Source organism: Streptopelia decaocto (genome assembly GCF_964273445.1).
Source record: "Streptopelia decaocto genome assembly, chromosome: Z".
In the NCBI taxonomy this organism is placed as follows: domain Eukaryota; kingdom Metazoa; phylum Chordata; class Aves; order Columbiformes; family Columbidae; genus Streptopelia; species Streptopelia decaocto.
In genome coordinates this window covers 35410524-35434309 of record NC_138657.1, presented here as the reverse complement: position 1 = coordinate 35434309, position 23786 = coordinate 35410524, and the positions used below count along the sequence as shown (strand labels likewise).

The window sequence follows — 23786 nt, the reverse complement described above, 5'->3', positions numbered from 1 at the left end:
TCCTGTTTGGATCAGATAAGGTAAATGCTCTCTAAACCCTTTTCTGCCAGTAAAACATGAAGAACTTATAGGGAAGATCGATGTCTTTTTTTTTCGCCTTCCTCCTTTTCTGCTCTGTTTATTTCCTACAGAAAAGTTAATACTGCTTTAAAAAGAAAAATTGCTGATACTGTAGGAGAATGTGCTCCGTCCCCACTGTCCATTAATGATTAATGCAGGGTTTGCACTTACTACCTTTATGTCTGTTTTTTTAACAGTAAACAGTAGCTTTGCTTTTTACATTAGAACAGCTACTGTGGAATAAACTTTGGAGAAATAAAAATTACCTTAATGTGTTTTCACTTAAAATTTTAAACAATGTATCCTTTTGAATATCTTCATTTCTTCATTCTACTTAAAATTTCTATGAATTGGATGAAATTAAAGTCATAGATAAAAGCCTTAAAATATGACAAAGTCCTGTGTGTTCTTGCAGAGTGGATCATACACTCCGGAATAAGTTGCATTCATAGTTCAGAAGGTTTAAATGGGGAAAAGGTAAATAGATGTTTCACCCTTCACCACTCTGAGTAACTTTCCGGTTCAGATAGAATAAGTATCTTGTTTTTTCAACGTGAGCTGTACGGTGTTATGCCACTCAGAGCACCATGAGCTGCTTAAAGAGCAAAGACAGAGAACGATGGAGCTGTTGTCTTGAACAGTGTTCTTCAGCCCCTGTTGTCCTCTTCATCTGGCAAGTGTGCACAGATGAATGCAGCAACACTTGCGAACAGCTTGATCCTACCACAAAGCAGAGAACTAGCTGTGAAGCATTGCATGTGTTTTGGGATCTCATTAATCATGTTTAGGTTTAGGGTGCAGCCCAGGCTTTGCAGGAATACTTTCTCAGGAGATTGCTAGTGGGCTGATGCTACATAATTACCTGACTGGTAGTTGTAGGTGAGCATGGTGCTTTTTTCATTCTCTCTTCATAACCAGTAATTTGGAAAAGAACAGCAGAATTTTCTTGTTTCAACTTGTTCTTTAAACAAGCAACTAGCAGCGTAAGAGAAGTCGTAGAGTGTTGCAGTTGATATTGTAGTGCCAATGTGCCTTTTTACCTTCAGTTTAATTGCTTTTTCTTTCCATTTTGGTGCAACAGCTTTACACTTGATCTTTTATATCAACTTGGCCACTCTAAAAATCAATTGTTTAGCAGAGTGGGGTGTATAAAATTCCAGTGCTCTAAGAAATAATGCGAAGCTTTTGTTTGCTGTTTAAGAGGTGCAGTTACTGTCAGTTTTCTCCAGGGTTACACATATGTACTCCCACCACCTTTTTTTTTTTTTTTTAATTAAAAGACAAAGGATTGAAAAACTGCTTGGTGCTGATTGCAGAACCATGAAATTAAAGGCAAATGTGGCACTACACAGACTATAGAAGGTGAAATACATTTTTAAGAATGAAGGTGTTATCAGAGACTGTCATTGACAATGTGTAGCTTGGCTTTGTCCCTCAGCAGCTCTTGATTTTATGGAGTGGGTCTCAGTGTCAATGAGAACTCTATCCTGGAGGGCACAAGTCCTGCGTGCTGAGAGTGGCTGGGTGGAGGAAGTCTTCTGCACCCTGGAGCCTTTTGTAGCCAGGAGGAGCTTTCCAGGCTCACAGGAGCCTCCACAGGCCCTTCGGGTTTGTCCCCAGGGCTTCAGCTCAACACGGCGCTCAACGCTGCAGGGAGCTGGAGGAGCGTGCCAGCCATCAGGGAGCAAATGAGGAGATGGATCGGCAGACTAATTTCCCTGCCCTTTCCACTTATGTCTTATATACGTGCCTGTAACAGCAGGGTAAAAGTTAACTCTCTGTGAGTTTGGTATGTTAAATCTGAACTTTGTCAAAAAGAGATTGTGAGGAAGCAATAATACGAGCATCAGAATTTCAGGAGCTGCAAGTCAGAGTATTGGGTCACTTGTGCAGCAAGAGAAGCCCACTGCAGTGTATCAGTTTATAGCTCTGGCATGTTACAATATATTGGGCTTAAAAAGGCTCTAACTTTGAGTACTTGCTTTCTTGCTTTCTTATAATCTGAACAGCTAGCATATGCGGAGCGTTTCAGAACAGTTTAGAACCTATCATCTCAGGGATAAAACCACCAAATTTTAAGTACAGATAAACTGTACCATTACTGGACTGGAATTTTTAATTGTTACATACTTCCCAGGAGTTAACCATGGTTTAGTTCCAATTTTGTTACATATTGAATCCAGTTTGGAAAAGAATTGTGCAGCATGCAAATTCTGAGACTGCAAAGAACAGTGTTTTTTTATCAAGCTTTTTAATGTTAGTCCAGCTCTTGTTATTTATAGTTGATCAAGCTTTCAATAACCCGAAGAACTGAGAAAATGATGCGAAAGTACCTAATTAGCAAGTGAGAACTTTTTTAAAGACTTTTAAAGTTATTTTCATTCTTGGATATCACACTGTTGGTTGATAATTCCCATGTTTCATTGCAGCCTCTTGACACATACATGGGATTTAGATTATCATCTTTGAGGTAGAAAAAAAGTCCTCTTTTAAGTAGTGAAAATATGTCATATGCTAATATGTTCTAAGACCTTTTTTTTTGAAGTGTGTGACAAAATAAAGGTTGTGTAAAAAGATTTTTGGTTTTGTTTTAGGGGTTTTTTTGGGTTTTTGTTTTTTGGGTTTGTTTTTGTTTGTTTGTTTGTTTTGTTTAGGTTTTATCTTTCCCTCAAGGTGTTCTGTTTCATAAAGCTGCCATGCTCTGTGTGGTGTTAGAAAAAGCTAGCAAAGCATTTTTGCCTCCTTCCTATTCTGATGTTTAGGCAAGAAATGCCACAAAAAGGCATATAAACTTAATTTAAACACTACCGATAGCTATTTCAAAGCTAGGAGAAGCAAGAACTTTTCCTGGGGATTTGCTATTCAAATGATATTACTGCAGCAGTGTTTATTTCTTGAACATCCTCTGTTAGTCTCTTAAAAGGTAAGAAGAGGGAAAGCTTCCCAGAGGCCTTGGACTTACTACAGTAAAGTTGCTACTGTATGTCTGTGTGCGTTGTAGCCAAGAGTCCTGGGAACGTACCTGGCGGGTGGTATCTCCACAGTGCAGTAACTTGGTGTGTGTGTGTAGTAAATGAGAGACCTCATCGCTGACGTGCTTCGTGTATAGAGACTGCTCTGCCACGGAGCTTGTGTGTAGGTACTTATATATATGTAGTTTATGCATCCCAGGGATGCATATTACTTAATACTGTAAAGAATTGCATACTAATAATGATGCATAGTCATGCACACATTTCTATGAATGAAGATGCAGTTGTATATAGAATTATTAAGGAGTGTGCGTGTAAAAACTTATGAATATTCATTATCTTAATTTCTCTGCAAGTAAAGTTTGTGATAGATGGCAAGATAAACAACCACGTTGAAATCTCACAGGAATTTTTATTGCACTTACTGAAAGAAATGGGGTTGGAGATTAACCAAGGAACATTATTTTACCGAAGGAATGGTTGGAATGTGGAGCCTCGGTTCCACATGAGGAATTTTAGAGGTTTAAGGAAACAGTTTCAAACTCTGCAACTAATCTATTTTGAAGCCAACTGTACATGAAGCAGAAGAGAGTGGAAGGAAAACACCTTGAGCTGACCCAGTCCAGCCATTTTGCAAATTTTCCATTTACAGAAACTTGTTTCCTCAATATTTAGAAAAGTGTGTCACTGCTCAATAGCTGTGCAAAAGGCTTGGGGTTAAATACTATTTAAACCTCACACTGAGAATGGACTGCGTTACTTCTCCATTGAAAAATATGAACTGTCAATAGGCACAATTCTGTAAGAAGTTTAAAGGGGTGTGTGGGCAGTTGTCACTTTCTAAAATGACATTTGAAATTTAGAAATAGATCAAACAGAGGTGGCTGCCAAGAGATTGAACACCAGTTCTTGATACCACTATTTATCTAACCAAAGCTGGAATGTAAGCCTCATATGGATTTCTGTTGTATGCTATTTTTGGTGGTTACTCTAGAAATAAGTATGTGGCTTGTTTGCTAGTGTCTCTTCTCTCTGTGGTTCACTAAGAAATAAATCACTGGTGTGGGTGACTGTCTGGAAGCACAAGATTCTGTATATTCTTTCTTTTTGATGTAATGTACTTCTGTTTTCAGGTTCACGTAACGCTAGGGACCAAAGAAGCATATGTAACATTTCTGTGGTGCTGGGACCAACCTTCTGAAAGAAGACTCTAAAACAACTATTGCCTTCGAGTTATTTGTCCTGGGACTGCCTTGAGTTTGGAGAAGATATCAACAGAGAAAAGATTTTCACATTGGAACAATTACAAATAAACCTATTTAAAGAACTTAGTACAGAACCTGGAGACAGATTTACAGAGGTTGAGTCCTGCTTTTCATCTGTGAAACTTCATCACTTCAGACTGTAAACAATGAGTGAGTTTTGGTTGTGTTTCAACTGCTGTATTGCAGAACAGCCTCAGCCTGTAAGTATGAATATTGGCACTGCTTTATTTTTGTATTATTAAGTACATCATTCACGTTTTCCTATGGCTTTTTACATTAGTGCTGTTTGGCCACGCTCAGTGAGAATTAAGGAATTAACTAACATCCTGGCTTTGTGGGGATGTTCTAGACTGTTGTCATACAGATATCTTCCTGTTCTTAAGATCAAATCTATCCTAAGTCTTTGGCAAGAGCTTTTATTTGTTTGAATTGAAGGGGAGGGGAAAGGAAGGGAAGGGCGAGTAGGACCTAAACCATCGTGTAAAATAAGTCATTTTTTTTATATGGAGATCTGTAAATGCCCTGACTTCTGTATGGCTTAAGGCCTGCCTCCAGGTGTGGCTGGACAGTGATGAAAGAAAAAAATGATTCTGTTAAAAAGTCCAGAGTGAAATCCAGTCTTCCCCCACCTTAATGTAATTAAGGATTTCATCCTTTATTGTTTTGTTAATTTTTAGATGAAAACTTAGTAGAATGAAGGGATGCACTCATACCATAAATACTTTTATTTTTTAATAGAATTTGGAATGACTATTCTGGGAAAAAGTACATAGCAAACACTTGGATAAAAGAACATTGCAAAGCATACATAAGGAAGAGAGAAAGTACAGAAATATTCTTGTGTTTCATGTATTCAAAGTACATTTAAAGTATGTTCCTGACTCCAGCGTTGTTGGGAGAAACTCTGCATACATAAAGGTGGAATTAACCAGGAATATGGTTAGCATTGTGAGAAAAATCATTATATGGTGTGGCATCCAGATCAAGCTAAATGAATGTCTAGAAAGGACAGTCATCTTGCAAATAGATGGAAGAGAGCCCAGTTACTACTAAAGGATATGCTGGAATTACAGTTACTAAGAGAATCCCAGAATGAATAAATTCACATTAACATGCTCAGATGATAATATTTGGCTTTAAGGAAGCCAAGGAATTAAAAAAAAAAAATCTGATGTTAAGCATTTTCATTGCACAGAGCCTGAATGCTGGACTGATCCTTGGGCAGCAACGTAACTATTGAAGTGTGACCATTAACACTTCTAACAAATGAATGAAACTTTATCTCACTGTTAGTCAAGTAGAGTTGTGGGACATGAACTCTGAGTTACCATGGGAAACTGCAATCTTCCGCTGTTGGTTGAATACCGTGCAGTCCTTTAAAATGCTGGTTGTGTCCGTATATAGCCAAAGTTATTTACCTACCTTTTGGAACATATATTTCAATTAAAATAAGGTGTGACCGTTAAAAATCTTTGAGATAGAAAATGACATATTCTGTTTGTTTACAAGAATCCTGAGGCTCAGTCCTCATAAAATCTTGACTCAAGCTTTATGACGCAACAAAGTTATTGCCCACAAAATACATGGTATGTTAATACAGCATATAATGATCTTTGGGTCAACTCATGGAAAGGGTGGAGAATGTACCTCAAAAGTGGAGAAAAGGGAAACAACCTATTTTGTATGTTTCTGCTGACATGGTGGTATGCGTTGGCTTAGAAAATTAAAACTACCCTTATGTTTAAGACACAAATAGCACATGGCTGAGCATTGACTGAGTTCCTAAAATCTGCTTTTCAAGCTTGTTTTGAAGTGCCAATATTTTCAGGATGCAGCTCAGGAAAAAGAGTTGTGGTCCCTCCTTGGCATGCGTGACAATAGGCTCTTAGCTGTCCTTCCCCTGCCGTTACTCAGCTCATTGTGCTGTGCTGTGTTATACAGCCGTGGTTATGCCACGCACTGTTGCAGTAAGTGGAGTATTTAATCAGATACATGCTAAGCTGAGTAAGTACAGGAACGTTTTTCCTCTCTGATGTGTGGCAAAGCATGTACTGTCAGTGTGAGTGAACTGATGAACCAGACAAGTGCAAAGGAAAACAGTTTTTCTTTGTCTCTGCAGGCAACATGTGATTACATGTTTGGTAGACTTACATGCTGAAAAGCATGCTAGTTTTTAGCCTCAAAATACTGGTATGTATTGCCCTGTTATATCAGAAGATAGGTGAAACATGCAAACTTGTGTGAAACTATATGTCTGTCCCCTACTGTGCATTAAATCTGTCAGTATAGTCCAGTTTCTCAGGAGAAATGCCTTATCTGCCTGGTCTCAAATCTTTCATGTGTCTTCTTTCATTTTACCTCCTGCATCTCAACTTCTTCACTGCCTAACAGTGTCTCAGGCATCACATATTCAGCATGCTCCTTCTGTGGAAGGACTAATATGGTCTTGCAATAATGCTGACAACCACCAGCCTCACCAAATAAAGATCTTGCAAGCAGGAAGTAACTTCATTTGCTACTTCTTGTGATCAGTGTTTAAAATGTTCCTTTTATTTTTAAACTTATATTCTCTGAAATGTGTGTTCTGTTTTGGTTTTTTCTCATTGTCAAGTGCTGATGTCTGGAACACCTTTATTGTCATGAATGTGACATTAAGCCTCTTCACTGGAGAAACCAAACCAGGAACTTTGAGTAGTTGAATGTTTCTACAATATTTATAGCTTCCACTGATCTAAGGAGTTTTCATTTTCTCCTGAAATCCAGGATGCAGGAACTCTCTCTGCTTTCTTCTGGCAAAATTCTAGCATATTTCATTAGGAATCTTCAGTATAGCATCTTTATTCTTTGCAGCTATAGAGCATTTAAAATGAAAAGTGTGTACATGCACTGAATCCTTTCAGTTAAGTTTAGAGAAGACTATTATTCAAACTGTACACAAAGGCATTTTCTAGGTTATTGCCAGTACTGTCTGAGCCTTCCAGACTTGCATACTCGTGCTTTCCAGTGCATTTGCATGGTTTCGAACCATGTCTTTTTAGATAAGATTTGCAAACTTCATGGCAATTTTTTTGGCATTATTTTTCACTGCCATCACTTAACTAATACCATACCCCAGAGCAGAACAGTAACAATGTTGCAGTTGTATATTAGTAAACTTTTAAGAGGCTTCTTAATTATAAGACAATATTCAAGTATTACTATCAGCTTTCATTGCAGTGTATCACAGCACAGCTTTTTGTCTCTTGTCGGTGCTGAATGGTTTTGCTGTCAAATAACATACACGTATCTGTTGTGGTTTAACCTGAGCTTGCAATATAACCACAACAGCCACTCGCTCATTCCCCCTCTCCCACTCCTGAACAGGGGAGAGAAATGAAAGGGAAGGGATAAACTAGTGGACTGAGATAAACACAGTTTAATAAAATAACAAAGTATTACTAGTATACTACTATTATGACTAATATATGTAAAATGGAAATAGAATATAAAATAAAAGATACTCAATGCAATTCCTCACTAACTCTGTCCACACCGAGCAGCCAGTCCCAGGCAGCAGCACCTGGTCCCAAAGCCAATCCCAGAGAGAGAAGAGAGGAAAAAGGCAGAAGGGCCCAGAGGCCTCTGCAAAATGGCAGGATGGCAAAGGGCCAAACTAAAGAAACTGCCAAACAGAAATCCACTGAAATGGATCAGAACCAGGAAAGGTCTCCGTCCCTGTCCATACTGACTGCCCCGTAGCCAGAAGATCCCAACTTTCCTTAAATATGACGCATGATGCTAATGGTATGGAATACTCTTATTGATCAGTCTGGATGTCAGTCAAGCTCTGCCCCATCCATGCCACCCTTCCTCGATGCCTCACACCCATGGGCAGAGTGCTTAAAATGTCCTTGGCTCCCAGACAACAATAATTTAAAACATTAACTCTGTCCTGGGGTGTTACCTTCTTGTTCTCAAACTAAATCCAGACAATGACCATGCTAGTTACAGACAAGAAGGGTTTCTAACTGCATGAAGAAAATTAACTCGCTTTTGGTCAAACCAGCACACTATCTTAGAAAGCAGTGTTCTGCTCTCTCCTCTGATGTTACTTTGGTTGCTAAATATTTTCACTTGGTGTTTCCAAGACTGCAGTACTCATAATAAGATCATGGAAGGGGCATGTCTGAACATAGGTCTCTATGCTTCTCTGAAATAGGGTGATAAATGAAGAAATTGAGTATGCAAAGAAATGAAACTAAGTAGTAATACAGTTGAAGGAAGGATGTTCCTGATGGTGGCTTAGGTCTTGATTCTTAATAGCCTGAGGTTTTAGCACAGTAGAATGCAAACAAAAGCCAAGGGAATATTTTCTCTTATCTGCTTCTAGTTTTCTCTTGTCAGATTTGAATTGATCATGTATTTTACCACATTGAAGAAGTCAGACAAGTTCCTTTCATGTCTCTTTTCATGATACAAAGAAGGTGATATCAATCTCTTAATAACTATGTTCAACTTTTCTTGGTTGTTTACATGACCTGAATTCAATTTTTTATGTTCTGACCCAAACTTTTTTTGTATTTTGAGAAGAGTAGCACTTTCTGTGATTGCACCAGGTTTCTTACACTTCCCACCAATACCCTGTAAAGGGTTTTGTAAGCTAATCTTGCACGTCTCAGTGACGAGTCTTTCTTCCCATGCTTCCCATGTGCTACCATTCCATCCACTGCTACATTTCAGTAAATTCTGCCAAATCCCCACTACCAGATGCATTGCTTGGTGACAGAAGCTTAGAGAGCCTTTTATGTTGCAGGTTTTCAGAAAACATGTGCATGGTTTCTTTCTTAGGCTGAGCTCCTCGCCTACAGCAGGAAGCTGTTATTTTCCTCCACTCCTTTTTTTTGCATGTTCTGTCTGTCCATTTTTAACTTGCAAAGTTAATTTTTGGTCTGAGAAGCCTGTGGTTGTGATACAGTGCACTCTCACCTGGTTTGGGCCACCACCCAGTACAGCTGAGCTCTTCATTTTCCTTTGACCTTGCAGTGAAATTACTGCTGTGCTATAAAAAAATAAACTGTCCTCTCCTTTTTCTTGCTCCAAGCTTCCTTCTCTGGCTGATTAGTTTCTGGTTTGCTGCTTGTCTCTTGTTTAGATTATTTCCATTTTGTATTTTGTCAAAGGGCTATTGCAGGCTTGCTGCATGTTATCCCATAAATGTTTAAAGTGGTTTAGAAAGTAAAGTTTCCTTTGTGTATTTTATGATGTATGAAAGAGGATCGACAGATCTGTATTTAGAGTGGGGAGGTCAGTCTTAAAATACAGGCAGAAAATACCCTGCGCATACTGCTGTATTTGTCAACTGAACTGAATACTGAATGTTGCAGAAGACTCAAATGATCTTGACTCAGGTTCCTTAAGGAAATTGACCACTGATGGTTATTGTCAGGTCTAGCTTTCTTCCTAGAGAAGGAGTCATAGGAATAGCTAAGGATACATCTACCACTGTGATTTTTAAAAAACTTAAACACAATAAAGATAACGAAGCAGTCAGTATGCATAACAAATCCCAAATATATAATCCTCGGTAGGCATGAACAGTAAATTAGGTGTTTGCTACTGAAGAAGTACTGGGCCAGGCTCCCTCTTCAGTGTTGCGGCAGCGTTGTGCAAGCACAGCTTCTGGCTCAAAATCACTAAAACTCAGGCTCCCTTATTCATTAAATTTGATCAGCCTACCACATTCCATAAGCCTATGAAAGACTCGAACGTAAGAGGTGACAATTCTAGAGAGCCCTCACATTTCAGAGTTGTCATACTGAGTTACGTATTGATCTGCCAGTTCAGATGTTTCAAATTCCTTCTCTTTCCTGTTTAGTGCTGTTGTTAAAGTAGCCTGAAGGAACGAACACCTTATCAAAGAGGAGAGAGTTAAATAAGCAACAAAATACTTGTCTTTTATTTCTCAAACCTGATCTGTTTTACTTTCAGCCTGATAGAGCTACTTTATTTATTCTTTTGCCTTTAAATTAGCCCACACACATCTTAAAATATCTGTTGTTATGTTCAAGTATTAAAAGGTTTACAAAGAAAACCAAAAAGGCAGTATTTTGTGTTTATGTATGCATACCTGAATGAAAATTAGCTGAATATTTTGTGATCCTTTATTATGGCTGTAAAATTTTTAGGAGCTCTTAGCTGTATTGATGCTATTTCTTTAATGTAAAACTAGTTGATGGGTTTGAAAATAGCTCTTTGAGGGACTGGAAACAAGAATTGTGCCAACTTTCTTTTTTACCAAGAATATGTCTTGCCTATATCAAAACATACGAACATATTTGAAGAAGGATGTAATATGCTTTTAATACCTATAGGCTATAGGCTCTACAGAGCTCAGGCTTTCTGCTTAAACATGGGGAGGAAATAGATTGTACTCTTGATCTGTACACTTCGAATCGCTTGTGGCTTTTAAATCTCCAAATTTTTCAGTGATAAGACATCTTCAAGAGCAAAACCCAGTATGAGTCACTGACAAAAGGAGCTGCCAGAAGAAATAGTTGATACTGCCTAGCAAAAGTTGGTAGTTTTGCAGCCACCCTTGGGGACTGTGCTGAAGCATTTCTGAAATTAACAAATCCAGTGTGATCTTTGTAATTTGGTTTGGTTTTTTTTTTAGGGGAGGTTGAAGTTGCAAAGCCCTGACATTTTTGGTGTGCCTTAATTTCGATGCCTGGCAGTTCAGCTGTTTTCCCCTGCTCTGCTTTTCATGTCAGAGCAGGGGAGGTGGGCAAGCATGTAGGTTTAGAGGCATTTTGATTTGCCAACAGCTAGAAGCAGAGGTGACTTGCATATAGCCTTAGAGATGTGCACATTCACTGACTGTATAGAAGTATGATATGTGTTACTGAACAGAGAAGTCAGTAGTTACCCTGAAGCCCAGTGTTCAGCCTTTTACCTCTAGCTGTTTCTGACAGGAAAGAAAGTAGAAGCTTCCTCTGCCGCTGTCTTACTGAATTGTTGTTGTAACTTTTCTGTAATGGATCTGAGATATCATGTTGGAGGTAATTCTTACAACCAATATGGAGCTTACAAAATACACATTTTTAAATGGCTGTTTGGAAAATATCTGCCTGCACTTACATTTTTAATTCCCAAAATCAATATTTCATAATGATGAAAGTTTTCCTTTTTCAGACTGTTCCTCAAACAGGAGGTTCTGCAGTTTCTGTCATGACTCTTATGTGTGAGACATGCCTGATGTCAGAGTTCCTCTTGAATTATATGATCGCTGTTCCTCATGTATTCTCAGAGATCCTGAAATTATAAGGCACCTATTAAGCCATAGACTTGAATACGTAATCACTTGCAATGATTTTCTCACTTCCATCTTCAGAGTATCTTAGCTGATCACTCTGAAATGATGCCCTGTGGGTTAGTCTCTTCGTTAGTCTCCTGCCACAGAGTGAGGAGGAGAACAGAGGAGTGGAGGTTGGACAGAAAAACTGAAGCTGTGGACCACACTCTGATGCAGATACAGCACAGTAACACCTCTCCAAACCCATCAGTTTTATTTTTCTTTTTAAAATACTTTTAGAGGGTTTTTAGCTGCTTGGGTGTACCCTCAAAAGAGCTGTAGTTTATTGTAGCTGAGAAAGATACCATCTCTCTTTGTGTTTTGTCCCTCAGGGTGTCAAATGTGTCACACTCTGTGGTTTGTTGACATGTCATGCTCTGAAAGTGACCTTACTTCAAAAGGGAGAGGCTCACATGGAATCTTTTAAGTAGTTTTAAGCTACCTTATCTCTCTTCCTGCAACTGTAAATTCAGCTCATTCAGTCTTAGAAAAATAATGGGTATTTATAATATGTTGTCTTCAGCAAGCACAGGGTCTTTATAATTGTTTGTTTCTCTCGTGTGAGTATGACTTTTTCAGTGTGAACATAACTACCCTTTGTGTTCTGCTTGATGGTTTATCATAAAGCGCTACCTTGTTCATGGTTTGTAAAATTTGTTGTTACTGGGATGCTCTCAAATGAGAATATTTTAATTTTGCCTTATCTTTGGCAGGCCTGCATTATGCTTTAGGTGTTTCTAACAAGATGGTTTCAGGTTGCTGTGGCTGCCTTATCTCTGGAGACTGAGAAGTAAATTGGGACCAAATTGTGATTTGTCATCTAAGTTTGGCCAGACCAGCACTTCTTTGGTGGTGCAGTGTGGCACTTCATGCTTTACTGCTCTAGTGGTGGCACTGGCCTGCTGGAGCTTTCTGCCTCTGGAGCCGAGGTGTGGAGCTCATCTCATCACCTTGCACAGCAGGAAATGGTTGTGGCAGGCTGCCTTCCCCCTGGCTTACATCCATCTCTCTCAGGGCTGTGGTACAGCACAGGGATTTGTTGTTTCACTTAGTAAAAACAAATCATAAGCTTTAAAATTCTTCTACTTAAGCAAAAACAAACAAACCTGATGGGCAGTGGCTGTGGTGACACCTGAGCACAGGTGAATGCTCTGGAAATTTGTGGTAGTCTTCTGTTCTGGCCTCAGACTGCTTTAAGCACAGGCTAAAGTCTTGCCTCCACTGAAATCCCAAAGTTACACCACTGATTTTGAGTTCAGTTTTCTTGCAGTTCAGGCCTGATTCATTTGAGAGATTGGCACTTCTGTCCTTGTTTTGTAGCTGGAAGGTGTCAGGCAGGTTATTTGGGGAGCTGTGGGTTCCCCATTGGTGGCTTTAGAGCCTCTGACTTTACATGACAACAGAAAAATTCTTTGGGGCATATAGGTTGATTTAGTGAGTAGAGAAAAATGAATTGGATTTGAATAAAATGGAGGAAAATACTTCAACACGATTGATGAATAGATGTTCATTGGGGATTGCACCAGAATGGTAAAATTTTAGAGGTAATGTCACACCAGGGTTTTCAAAAAGACACTTGTGTAAACTGTAGTTATTAATCTTTACATCATTTTGTATACGTGCATAAAACTTGCCTTTTGGGGTGCTTTATCAGTTCAGTGAACTGAAAAATCGATGCTATCAGAACTTGAATTATCTAGAGAAATCACACATGATTGTGTCTATCTGGGAGCTGAAGTTGTGTGTCAAGGGAGTGTATTATCATCAAGTTCCTCGAAACCTAGGGGGCTTCCAAGCTAAGTCTACTTTAGGTAGATTTCTTGAAAAGCTTGAGTAAAATTAATAGAACAACACGTTAGTTAACTGTTTGGAACAAATACTGTTTTAAATACAGCTTTCTGTACCACAGTTACTTTAAAAAAACACATTTAATTCCTAGACTCAAGGATGGTGGTTAAATAATAGATTACTGTTAAAATGGGGCAATAAATCCTGGTAGGCACATGTTCCAAACAAATCTGCTGGGATATGTGAACATACACACATATACGTATGTGCCCATGTATGTAACATACTGGATTGCTTGTGTTTGTGGTACCAGCTTGGCATTGCTGAACTTGTAAAGAGAATAAATGCCAAAACAAGAATAGCTGTGCTGATCTACAGAATAGCAGGCAAAAGAGCCTACAAGGCCTTTTATTCCTCATGGAAAAATATCAAATGCATTTTTTTAACATCAGAATTAAGCTTTGAAAATGAAATGCCTCTTCAATTTTTAACGCAAAGAAAGGGAGATTTGGGGGAGAAAAGAGAATAACTGCAATGCATGTACTTCAGAGAATAAAGAAACAGGACATATATGTGAGAAGAACTGGGGCTACTTAATTATTGCTTTTAAAAACTTTTAAAACCTGACAAAGATTTCTAAGCCCATTAAGCTATGTGAATATTATATTTCCTGTAAGCTAGCCATGAAGACAGTGCAATCTGTATAACACTATGCAGCCAATACTAGGCTGCTACCAGTAGTGACTGTGGGGGAGAAGAGATGATTAAAGTGGCTGTGGTGAAAGCAGTGTGGATTAAACTGACTGCTGGAAGACTAGAAAGGATTTAATCAAGGACTCTTTTGTATGGCCCTGCCCCTAAAGAAATAAATGCACATATCCCTGGTCAGTGAGATTAAACTGCTCTTTTTAACTCAGGAATAAAATGCCAACATTCCCATTGTAAAAGATTAGTGTTCCTACACAGAGAAGATAATCAAGAGGAAATTTACACATCTTAATACACACTCACCTAGGTCAAAATCTGCCAAGAAGCTGACTGATGTGTGAAGATAGATGTGTGTTAGCTGATTTAGTGGTTAAAGAACTGATTGTGGGGTTTTCTGCAGGCTACTACACTTGCTGTTTTTCAACATAGCAACGGCATACAAACTGTAGTTCCTACTTCATCTGATTTGTTTTGGTATTTTGTTTGGTTTTTGTTTAGTGTGTGTGTGTAGGGAATAATCTGCTGAATTACAACAAAAATCTACTGCTAGACTATTTTTCTGAGTGCTTTCCTGGGATTCTGCTAACTGTGCTGAGATCCTCTGAGGAAGGCCACTACCAACTAATAAAAAGTACAAAACTCTTGGATGTTTAGTTGTAGGTTTTTATGGGGCATGTGTATAAGCATCATGATTTTTTTTTATTTGAAGGCAGCACAGCTTAAATGTTAAAGCAAAAATTTATTCTAGCTAGATTTTTAAAAGAACAATGTCAGTTATAGATGACCTATATATTATTTTATTAGACTTAGCTCCTTACTTGGTGTTCATTGTATATAGCTCTTTTGTATTCTCTAAGGAGAATATAATGCAAGAAGAAATTTCTGAAGTGTGCAATACTTGTGTGAAATAACTGCTTCGTAATATCTGCCATGATATTTTTAAAATATGAGGGCATCTTGATCATCCTTGGAAGACAGTGAAATTAGTCTCCTTGTATGCTGCCAGTAGCATGCTTCAGGTCACCAAAATGACATTTTGTGATATCTTTGTCCCTTGCTCACTCTCTCTGAACTTGGTACTGGTGTAAATACTAGTTTCTGTTTAGTTAGAGTGAATAAAAGAGCTTGCATCAGTATGATCTACTTCTACTTTATATAATATGGAAAGTGATCAGGTACTGTGCATTACATAATGACTTCCGTAATTCAGTATTCCAGAATTAGTCACCTTGCATTATTAACCAGTGAAGAGGAAAGAAAAATTATAAAGGGAATGAGAGGATTTTATTTGGTTTTGATATCCTTGTATTTTTTACCTAAATAGACAGACAAAACTTCCCTTTTGAAGCATGCTGTGAAGTGCAACTTGAAAACCTGTTTTTCAATTTAGTTGTTTATTGATCAATAAAATGTACATCAAGTGATCAAATTTTAAAGGAACCGTTTTTGAAAACAAGTAAACTTCCAGTTGCTAGGTCTACAAACTCATTCTGGGTTCAGAGAGTCAAGCTGAATCTTTTTCCCACGCTGATACAGTAAGTTTTCTGCAAGTTAATTCCTTTGCTTCAGCTCACTGGAATTTAGTAAATAATCTGGTTGTGCCCAAGAAGGAATAGAATTCGACTGAGGCTCTTAGCAATGTTGGCTCTGCAGGCATTGCAGGAGTGAGTATCACTGGCAATTTATTTTTTGTAACCAAACATAGCAGACATTTATATCTGCAATGCATAAGACAAGAAAGAAGCCTGAAGAGAAAAATTTGGGAAGGGCAGAAAGGTTTGGGTTTCTCAATTTTTTCCTTGGTGATCCCAAGGAGGAAATGTTGAGTGTCTTGATAGTGCATGCATCTTTCCACTTTCTGACTTCGTTAGCTTTGCAGATGGAAAACAAAACCTACTTGTGCTGTTCTTAGTGGAGAAGTTTATGTTTGCCCTTGAGTTTTAAAGAATATTAGATTCATAATGTGTTACAATACGTTAAAATTAACACTTAGAAGCTTAAGAAATTATGCTTAAAATTTTCTGGAATTATGTGATGGAAAGAACTAGGGTCACTTCTGAAGCTATAATGTTTGGCTTTGCATAAAAGCAGCTGCAGTATAAACCAAGTGTACATTTTTTTACGAAGACAAGCTTTTTAAGCTTATGAAGAGCTATAGCAATTCACTTTTTTTAGGAGAGACTTCAACATAGCTGCTACAGCTGACTTAGGACAAGGAAAGCCGAAGGAATAGCTAGAAGCTTAACATGGCAGAATTTCTTAATACTCTATGGTCTTCTAGCTATGCAGCCTTTGGGATCTTTTATCAAGGTAATTTGTAAATCAGTTGTTCTTTCTGGTAAGAAAAAACAGCAGTAAAATTCCTGCAGGCAGTGAGGAAAGGGATGTGGAGCCACAGGGACAGCAGCACCACCACAGCCTTCTGATTTTCGAAAGTATTTCTAGTGCGCTGTTTCCAGACATCTGAAGTGGAAGGTCAAAGAGTCTCTGAGAAGCTCTCCATAGGGTAGCTATAAAGTGACAAGTGTTTTACCAATTCCATGGTAGACAACTCAGATTCTGCCTTAAGTGAGACCTTTCGTGTTGATGCATCTCTTGTTGTCCTAAGCTATTTTGATGTAGTATGCAGCTCTACTTAGTCTGAAACTCTGAAGCTATTGAGAATCACGAAGGTGGCAATGTCTGTGCAAGACAGCAGTTGTAGGTGGCTACACTAATGCCTGAGTACACAGATCTTCGCAGACTTCGTGGAAACTCGGTGAAATGGCATAGCAAGGTTGAGACATAGAAAACATGCAGGAGATCTGGGAACAAAATTAACTTCTAGCAAATTCTGTGCCTTGACCATGGAAGCATGTTTCTGGGTGGTTTAGCCTGATGACATTGTGGCATAGGGAACTCTTAAAATAATCTGATGCGATTGGAATTTAGCAGTTGTCATGCTGGTGAGCCAGCTGTTCAAAACCAACTTGTTTCATTGGTATAGTTGCCAGAGGCCACTGGAGACCAATGTTAGTAAAAAGTACCTGACACTCAGGCCATGAAACAGAGTGGTGGTGGTGGTGTTTTAGCTTAGCTGTGGTTTTTTTCTTCAATTTAGGAACAATAGATATTTTCCTACCAACAGTTACTAATCAATTTTGTATTCATAGCTCTAGTTGTTGAGATGATGGAGTTGTGTACCTGTATTTTTAGGTATTATATGGTTCAATTTGCTGAAGGGTAAAAGGAAAAAAAATTGTTGTAAATAATCTGCACTTACTACTATGCACTCAGTTTAGAAATTTACAGCCTGAAGCTCTTTACAAAATCTGGGTTTGTTCTGTATTTTTACTGCTTTTTCTCCTCTTCATTCTGACTTTTTAAACCGCCAGTGACTGTAAATCTGTAGGAAACATATAGCTCTTGGCTATATATTGTTTACGGTAGAAGCTGACTACACTTGTGGAATTGGAAAGCAGTTCCCTAAAATTGCCAATGATTCAAGAACCTGAAGGAGTCAAGAGTTCTCCATGGTGCTCAGTGTTGCAATGCCAAACCTGTTCTGCTAAAGAACCATGCTTTCCTATTCTTCCTGTCTTAAGAAGCTCCTAAATATGGCTTGTTCTGGCAAGACCAGTAAATCTGACATGCTAAGAAAGCAAATATATTTCCTGGATTTCTACAGTGGATCCAACTTTGGAATTGCCAGCACTAGACTGAAGGAATAGCGTCCAAAAGTATGCAAGTAGGAGACACAATAATACAGTAATAGAAATTCTGCTCTCACAGTAATAAATTTATCATAGATAACTTACTGCAGAAGACCTGCATTACAAGGAGGCATAGGTTACCACAGAAGTGGATTAGTAAGTAGAAGGGTTTTTCTAGACATTATGATCAGCCAACACTGCCTGTAAAAATGATCTAATGGTTTGTTGTTGATCCTACTTCTGAGTCCAGCAGTGAATTCTGAATAATGAACATACCTCAGGCTTTATCCTCAACAAAATTTGTGTCTATTCCAAGTGCAGCTAGTGGGAGAGTAAGGAGATATTGCTACTGCTCTTGACTGGTTCTTTTCAACAAGGCTGGGTTTAGAAGGGTAGAATTTGACAAATGAATCAGGAATAAGGGACACTTTCTGACTTGATGAAATGTAAATAGTTAATGATTGCTTATACTCAAGACCTGTGGAATTGAGGCATACCTTAGCTAGACTATGCCTGTACATGCTTGGAACTGGTATTTTCCTTTTGATAGGAGGTTGGCCAAGGCAGCAAGGATTCCTTTGTTTTGCTAGGGAAAGCAGAACACTCCTTGAGAGGACTTAATTTTTATGTTCCTTGTTGAACTGAAATAGGTAGGAATACTGTGCTTGACTAGAAGTTTTTCTCACAATGGTCGGTCTTGTTATCTGTCTTGCGAGCCACACCATGTTGCTCTTCCATTGCCCCTGTGCTTCTGTTGTAACTTGTTAATTGGCTCCTGAACAATTTCCCTTCCATCTTTCAGGGGTATTTGCAACACTTTGGGCACAGGCATTTGTGTTGTTCCTCTGTGTCGGATACTATTCTGAATACGTCAAAAGCTGAGCAGAAAGCTATTTTAAGTCTGAGTGCAGCTGTTGATTTGAACATTTCTTAGGAGTTACTGGTAGGGTACTCTTCCAGAGATGCTTCTAGCCATGCCATGTGTGGGCTCAGCATCTAAGTAGCTCTAAAATATGTACTGGGCCATCTGTTGCTAAATTGTCTTGGATGCTTGTTGTATTGTCTTTTTCAAATTTTGTGTATAATGCCATCATTTCCACACCCACTACTGGAATCACCTTTCAAATGAGTGGCTGTTTTCATAGTATAGGAAGAATTTGGGAGGCTGTTTCTGCTTCCCTTCTGTAGGTTTTAACTACTTTTTGCTTTCAAGAGCAAGCAAAGACACTACGTCATAATGTATTTTGAGATGCACTTGTTCCAGTGCCTTACCTAAAATGAACTGGATGAACATGACAGCCAGATTTGGGAATTTTGCAGAAGTCCTCACAGGAGCAAGAAGTGGGATGGCCACTGAAGCAAATTCATGATTCTGTGGTTATGAATGCTTCTCAACACTGTGAAACAGGGCACCCGAGGCCATGTGGCTGCTTATATGCTGATGAGGTAACTGGTCAGGGTGCCTTTGGAGCAGCAAGGAGAACCCAGAGATAATGATGAGTTCACACAGGTGACAAATAACTTTGCAACAAAATGCCAATGGGAAGATTGCCAGAAAGGTCAGCAGCCAGGAGTATGTCTTGTGGTCCTGACACACACAACACTGAGATGGGATTAGTTGCTTCTAAAAAGGATTTGTACCAGGAAAAAAAAAAACCAAAACTATCTTCATTCAGAGCAAGTTCATTTTGATAAAACTTCAGTGGGAAGTAAGTAGTGCAGTACACAACCAGAAGACTGGGTGAATATTTAGGTATTTAATTGCATACATATATAAACAAATAAGACGCTGCTGCTATTTGGGCCAACTAGTGTCAGGCTTTGAAGATGACATTCACAGAGGTATTTAAAAGCTGATGAATTCACTGTGTCTGTGGTTGTTGACTCTCAAGGATATTATTATTAAATGTTATGGCTTTTTTTTCCCTGCGGCACAAGTACTAGAGCTTCCACCCATTAATTGTACAGCTAAAAAAGATCAGTGCTGTAAATCCTGAAGATCCCACTTCTCCCAGTAAAGGAATTACTTATGAGTTGTATGTGGAGGTTTTCTGAAAACACCACGTGTGCCCTGATTTCTTCTCATAGTCGAAGGTGAATCACAGTGTGCAGTACCAAACTCCTGCTAGTGAGTACATATGATAATGCATTTAGAGCTATTATATTCAGAGCAGTAGGTGTTTTAACTAGCTAGTCTAGAGAAAGTGTTAGACTTATTAAGTGATTGGATTTGTTTGGTGTGTCTGAGGATCCTCTATCTGGCAGTGGCTATTATCTGTTTGGAGGTAACATTTCAGTTTATTTTTTTGTTCTTGTACTTTTCCGTACTGGTGTTTAGTATGTGCATATCACAGAATCACAGAATGTTAGGGATTGGAAGGGACCTCGAAAGGTCATCTAGTCCAATCCCCCTCCTGGAGCAGGAACACCCAGATGAGGTTACATAGGAAGGCGTCCAGGTGGGTTTTGAATGTCTCCAGAGTAGGAGACTCCACAAGCCCCCTGGGCAGCCTGTTCAGGGCTCTGTCACCCTCACTGTGAAGAAGTTTCTTCTCAAATTTAAGTGGAACCTTTTGTGTTCCAGTTTGTACCCATTACCCCTTGTCCTATCATTGGGTCACCAAGAAGAGCCTGGCTCCATCCTCGTGACACTCACCCTTTATATATCTGTAAACATTAACGAGGTCACCCCTCAGTCTCCTCTTCTCCAAGCTAAAGACACCCAGCTCCCTCAGCCTTTCCTCATAAGGGAGATGCTCCTCTCCCTTAATCATCTTTGTTGCCCTATGCTGGACCCTCTCCAGCAGTTTCCTGTCCTTCTTGAACTGAAGGTCCCAGAACTGGACACAATATTCCAGATGTGGTCTCACCAGGGCAGAGTAGAGGGGAAGGAGAACCTCTCTCGATCTACTAACCACCCCCCTTCTAATACACCCCAGGATGCCATTGGCCTTCCTGGCCACAAGGGCACAGTGCTGGCTCATGGTCATCCTGCTGTCCACCAGGACCCCCAGGGCCCTTTCCCCTACACTGCTCTGTAATAGGTCATTCCCCTACTTATACTGGAACCTGGAGTTGTTCCTACCCAGGTGCAAGACTCTACACTTGCCTTTGTTATATTTCATTAAATTTTTTACTGCCCAACTCTCCAGCCTGTCCAGGTCTCGCTGGATGGCAGCACAGCCTTCTGGCATGTCAGCTACTCCTTCCAGCTTTGTGTCATCAGCAAACTTGCTGATAGTACACTCTATTCCCTCATCCAAATCATTGATGAATATATTGAATAATACAGGCCCCAGTACTGACCCTTGAGGCACTTCACTAGATACAGGCCTCCAACTAGACTCTGCCCCATTGACCACAACTCTCTGGCTTCTTCCCTTCAACCAGTTCACAGTCCACCTCAGTACCCAATCGTCCAGATGGCACTCCCTCAATTTAGCTGTGAGGATGCTGTGGGAGACTGTGTCAAATGCCTTACTCAAGTCAAGGTAGACCACGTCCACTGCTCTGCCATCATCCGTCCATCTTGTTATGTCCTCATAAAAGTCAATGAGGTTGGTCAAGCACGACTTCCCTTTGGTGAAGCCATGTTGACTGCCCCTAATGACCCTCTTATCCCTGATATACCTTGAGATGGCACCAAGGATAAGTCGTTCCATCAGTTTCCCACAGATGATGGTGAGGCTGACCGGTCTATAGTTACCCGGGTCCTCCTTCTTGCCCTTTTTGAAGACTGGAGTGACATTTGCTTTCCTCCAGTCCTCAGGCACCTCTCCTGTTTCCCAAGACTTGGCAAAGATGATGGAGAGTGGTCCAGCAATGACCTCAGCCAGCTCCCTCAGCACCCACGAGTGCATCCCATCCGAACCCATGGATTTATGGATGTCCAGATTGCCTAACTATCATTCCAGTTTAGAATATCATACAGAGTGTACCTAGGAGTACAGAGGGCTTATATGTACTATAACTTATGCAACGTGCATGCTTCCATATAGATGCGAATATGTGCTGATGCCAGCATGCGCAGGACATAACAAACCCATTTATATTAGTCACCTAGCTGAAGGAGGTGTTACTGCAGGATTTACGAGCATGAAGTATTATTTCTTAACAAAAGAATTTCAATATGCAGCATACTTAAGGACACCCGAAGGTTTTGTTTATGTTGTAGCTGGGGGGGGGACACATTCATTTGGCTGAGCAGGACAGGGCTACATGTTGTAACCCTGACACACATCTTCTAGAGATCTACAACTCCTGTCATGCCAGATGACCTTTCAAGTATTTCCTGTGTTCTTGTTGGAAAAGATCATCGAGTGAAAGGAAAGAGCTCAACGTGATGCAGATTGCATTGTGTCCTTATCAGCACTTCTGAATTTTTTGTTTTTAAGAAGCTGTTAGAAATTTCCAGAAAGTTTGTATTGCGGTGTATCTTTACATCATTTGTTTAATGTGTCTTTTAACATTATGTTTTTTGTCACGGGGGAGAATATACTGCATCTGTGTTACAGAAAAGTCAATTCGAGCCCACTCTGCATTCTTCCTCTTCATCATCGGTTGATGAGACTTGACAAATAACCTAGGTGGCAAGACACCTCTGTATGTCATCTAGTGCAATGCACCTACTCAGAACAGAACCAACTGTGGCTTTTGTGGGGCTGAAACAAAGAAATAAATTTAACAGCAGAGTCAATTATACTGTTAAGCGGCATTCTTTATTTATTCAGTGCTGGGCAACACTGGTCATCATCTTCCAGTGACTGGATGCTCTTGCATTGCTTATATTCACATAATTATTACCTATGCATTACAGTTTTTGAAAAATTTGACATACAATACATCTGTAGTAAGAAATAATGGATTATGTTAGTTATAATTGTTTAGTTTCTTACTTACAATACACCTATTAATTATTAGTAAAATATAAACTAAGCACTCTGCTTCTAAACAATGTATCACTTAATCTTCTGTCTCGCTCTTGTCATGCAGAAGGATCTAAAACTTGAAAAATATCTTCTCGTTTTGCAGATGGTCAGAAAGCATTTATCTCATGTCAGTTGGTTAATGATGGGTATGTCTTTTGTAACTTAATCACAGTATACATGAATTTGGCACCTTCTCTTCAGGACCATCTCCAGTTGTGTTCAGGGGATCTCCAAGGATGGATATAGAGATTCACTGGGTTCTTGGTTCAGTGTTTGACCACCTACATAACTTTTTTTATTTAATCAGTACTTTCTGTATTGAACTTCGGTCTGTGGCTTGTCATACTATCCCTGTGCACCTCTGACTCTGTCTGTCTTCTGTATGCTCCTGGTAGGTAGTGGAAGACAATTAGGACCACAAGCAGATATCTCTTCTTAAGGCTGAAGAAACCTTCTTTTTCAGTCTCTTCTTCTATACCATGTGCAACAGAGTTTTTGTCCCTTACCTGTGTCACAGCTCTGGATTTACTCCAAAGGATGCAGTGAGAAACTTTTCTTTCTAGCTGTGTGGGCTGGTAGTAAGCACGTTGGAAGTTAAGCAGCTTGGCAACTGTAAGAAATATGTTAAATGGTAAGGGCTGATTTTTGCTGAGATACCACAAGCAAGCATCACAGACTTGTTCCTTTCACCATGCCCTGCCGTCCTTTTCATTGATGAATGACCTGTTACTCTACAATCAGACTGCATGGTCTGTCTAAAGACATTGAAGAAGTATGGTTGCTGTAGTAGAAAACCATATTTTTGTCTTAGATGACTGTTTTGGTTTTTTAAATTATGTTTAAAGAGGCATTAATCACAAAAAGTAATGAGAATAAACTTACTGGAAAGAGAAGTTAGTTTGTGATATAATATGGCAGTCACGTCAAAGTTCTAAATGTCATCCAAAAGATGTGCTAATGTGTGTTTTGAAAGGGACAGTGCTTACTGGCTATACCAAGGAATCTGGCTTACTCTGTGACTTAAAGTTGGTTTAAGCATCTGG

General features: G+C 39.3%; 1 protein-coding gene across 2 annotated transcripts in view; it reads left to right on the top strand.

Annotated features, from left to right (window-relative positions):
- Nucleotides 1–23786, top strand: part of CDC42SE2 (CDC42 small effector 2) — an 85523-nt gene that overhangs the window by 46355 nt on the left and 15382 nt on the right. For both annotated transcript variants that reach the window (XM_082075893.1, XM_082075892.1), the window contains one exon: nt 4166–4497. In XM_082075893.1, coding sequence (XP_081932019.1) covers nt 4444–4497 — 54 coding nt within the window. In that variant the 5' untranslated portion in view covers nt 4166–4443. The remainder of the gene's footprint in view (nt 1–4165; nt 4498–23786) is intronic.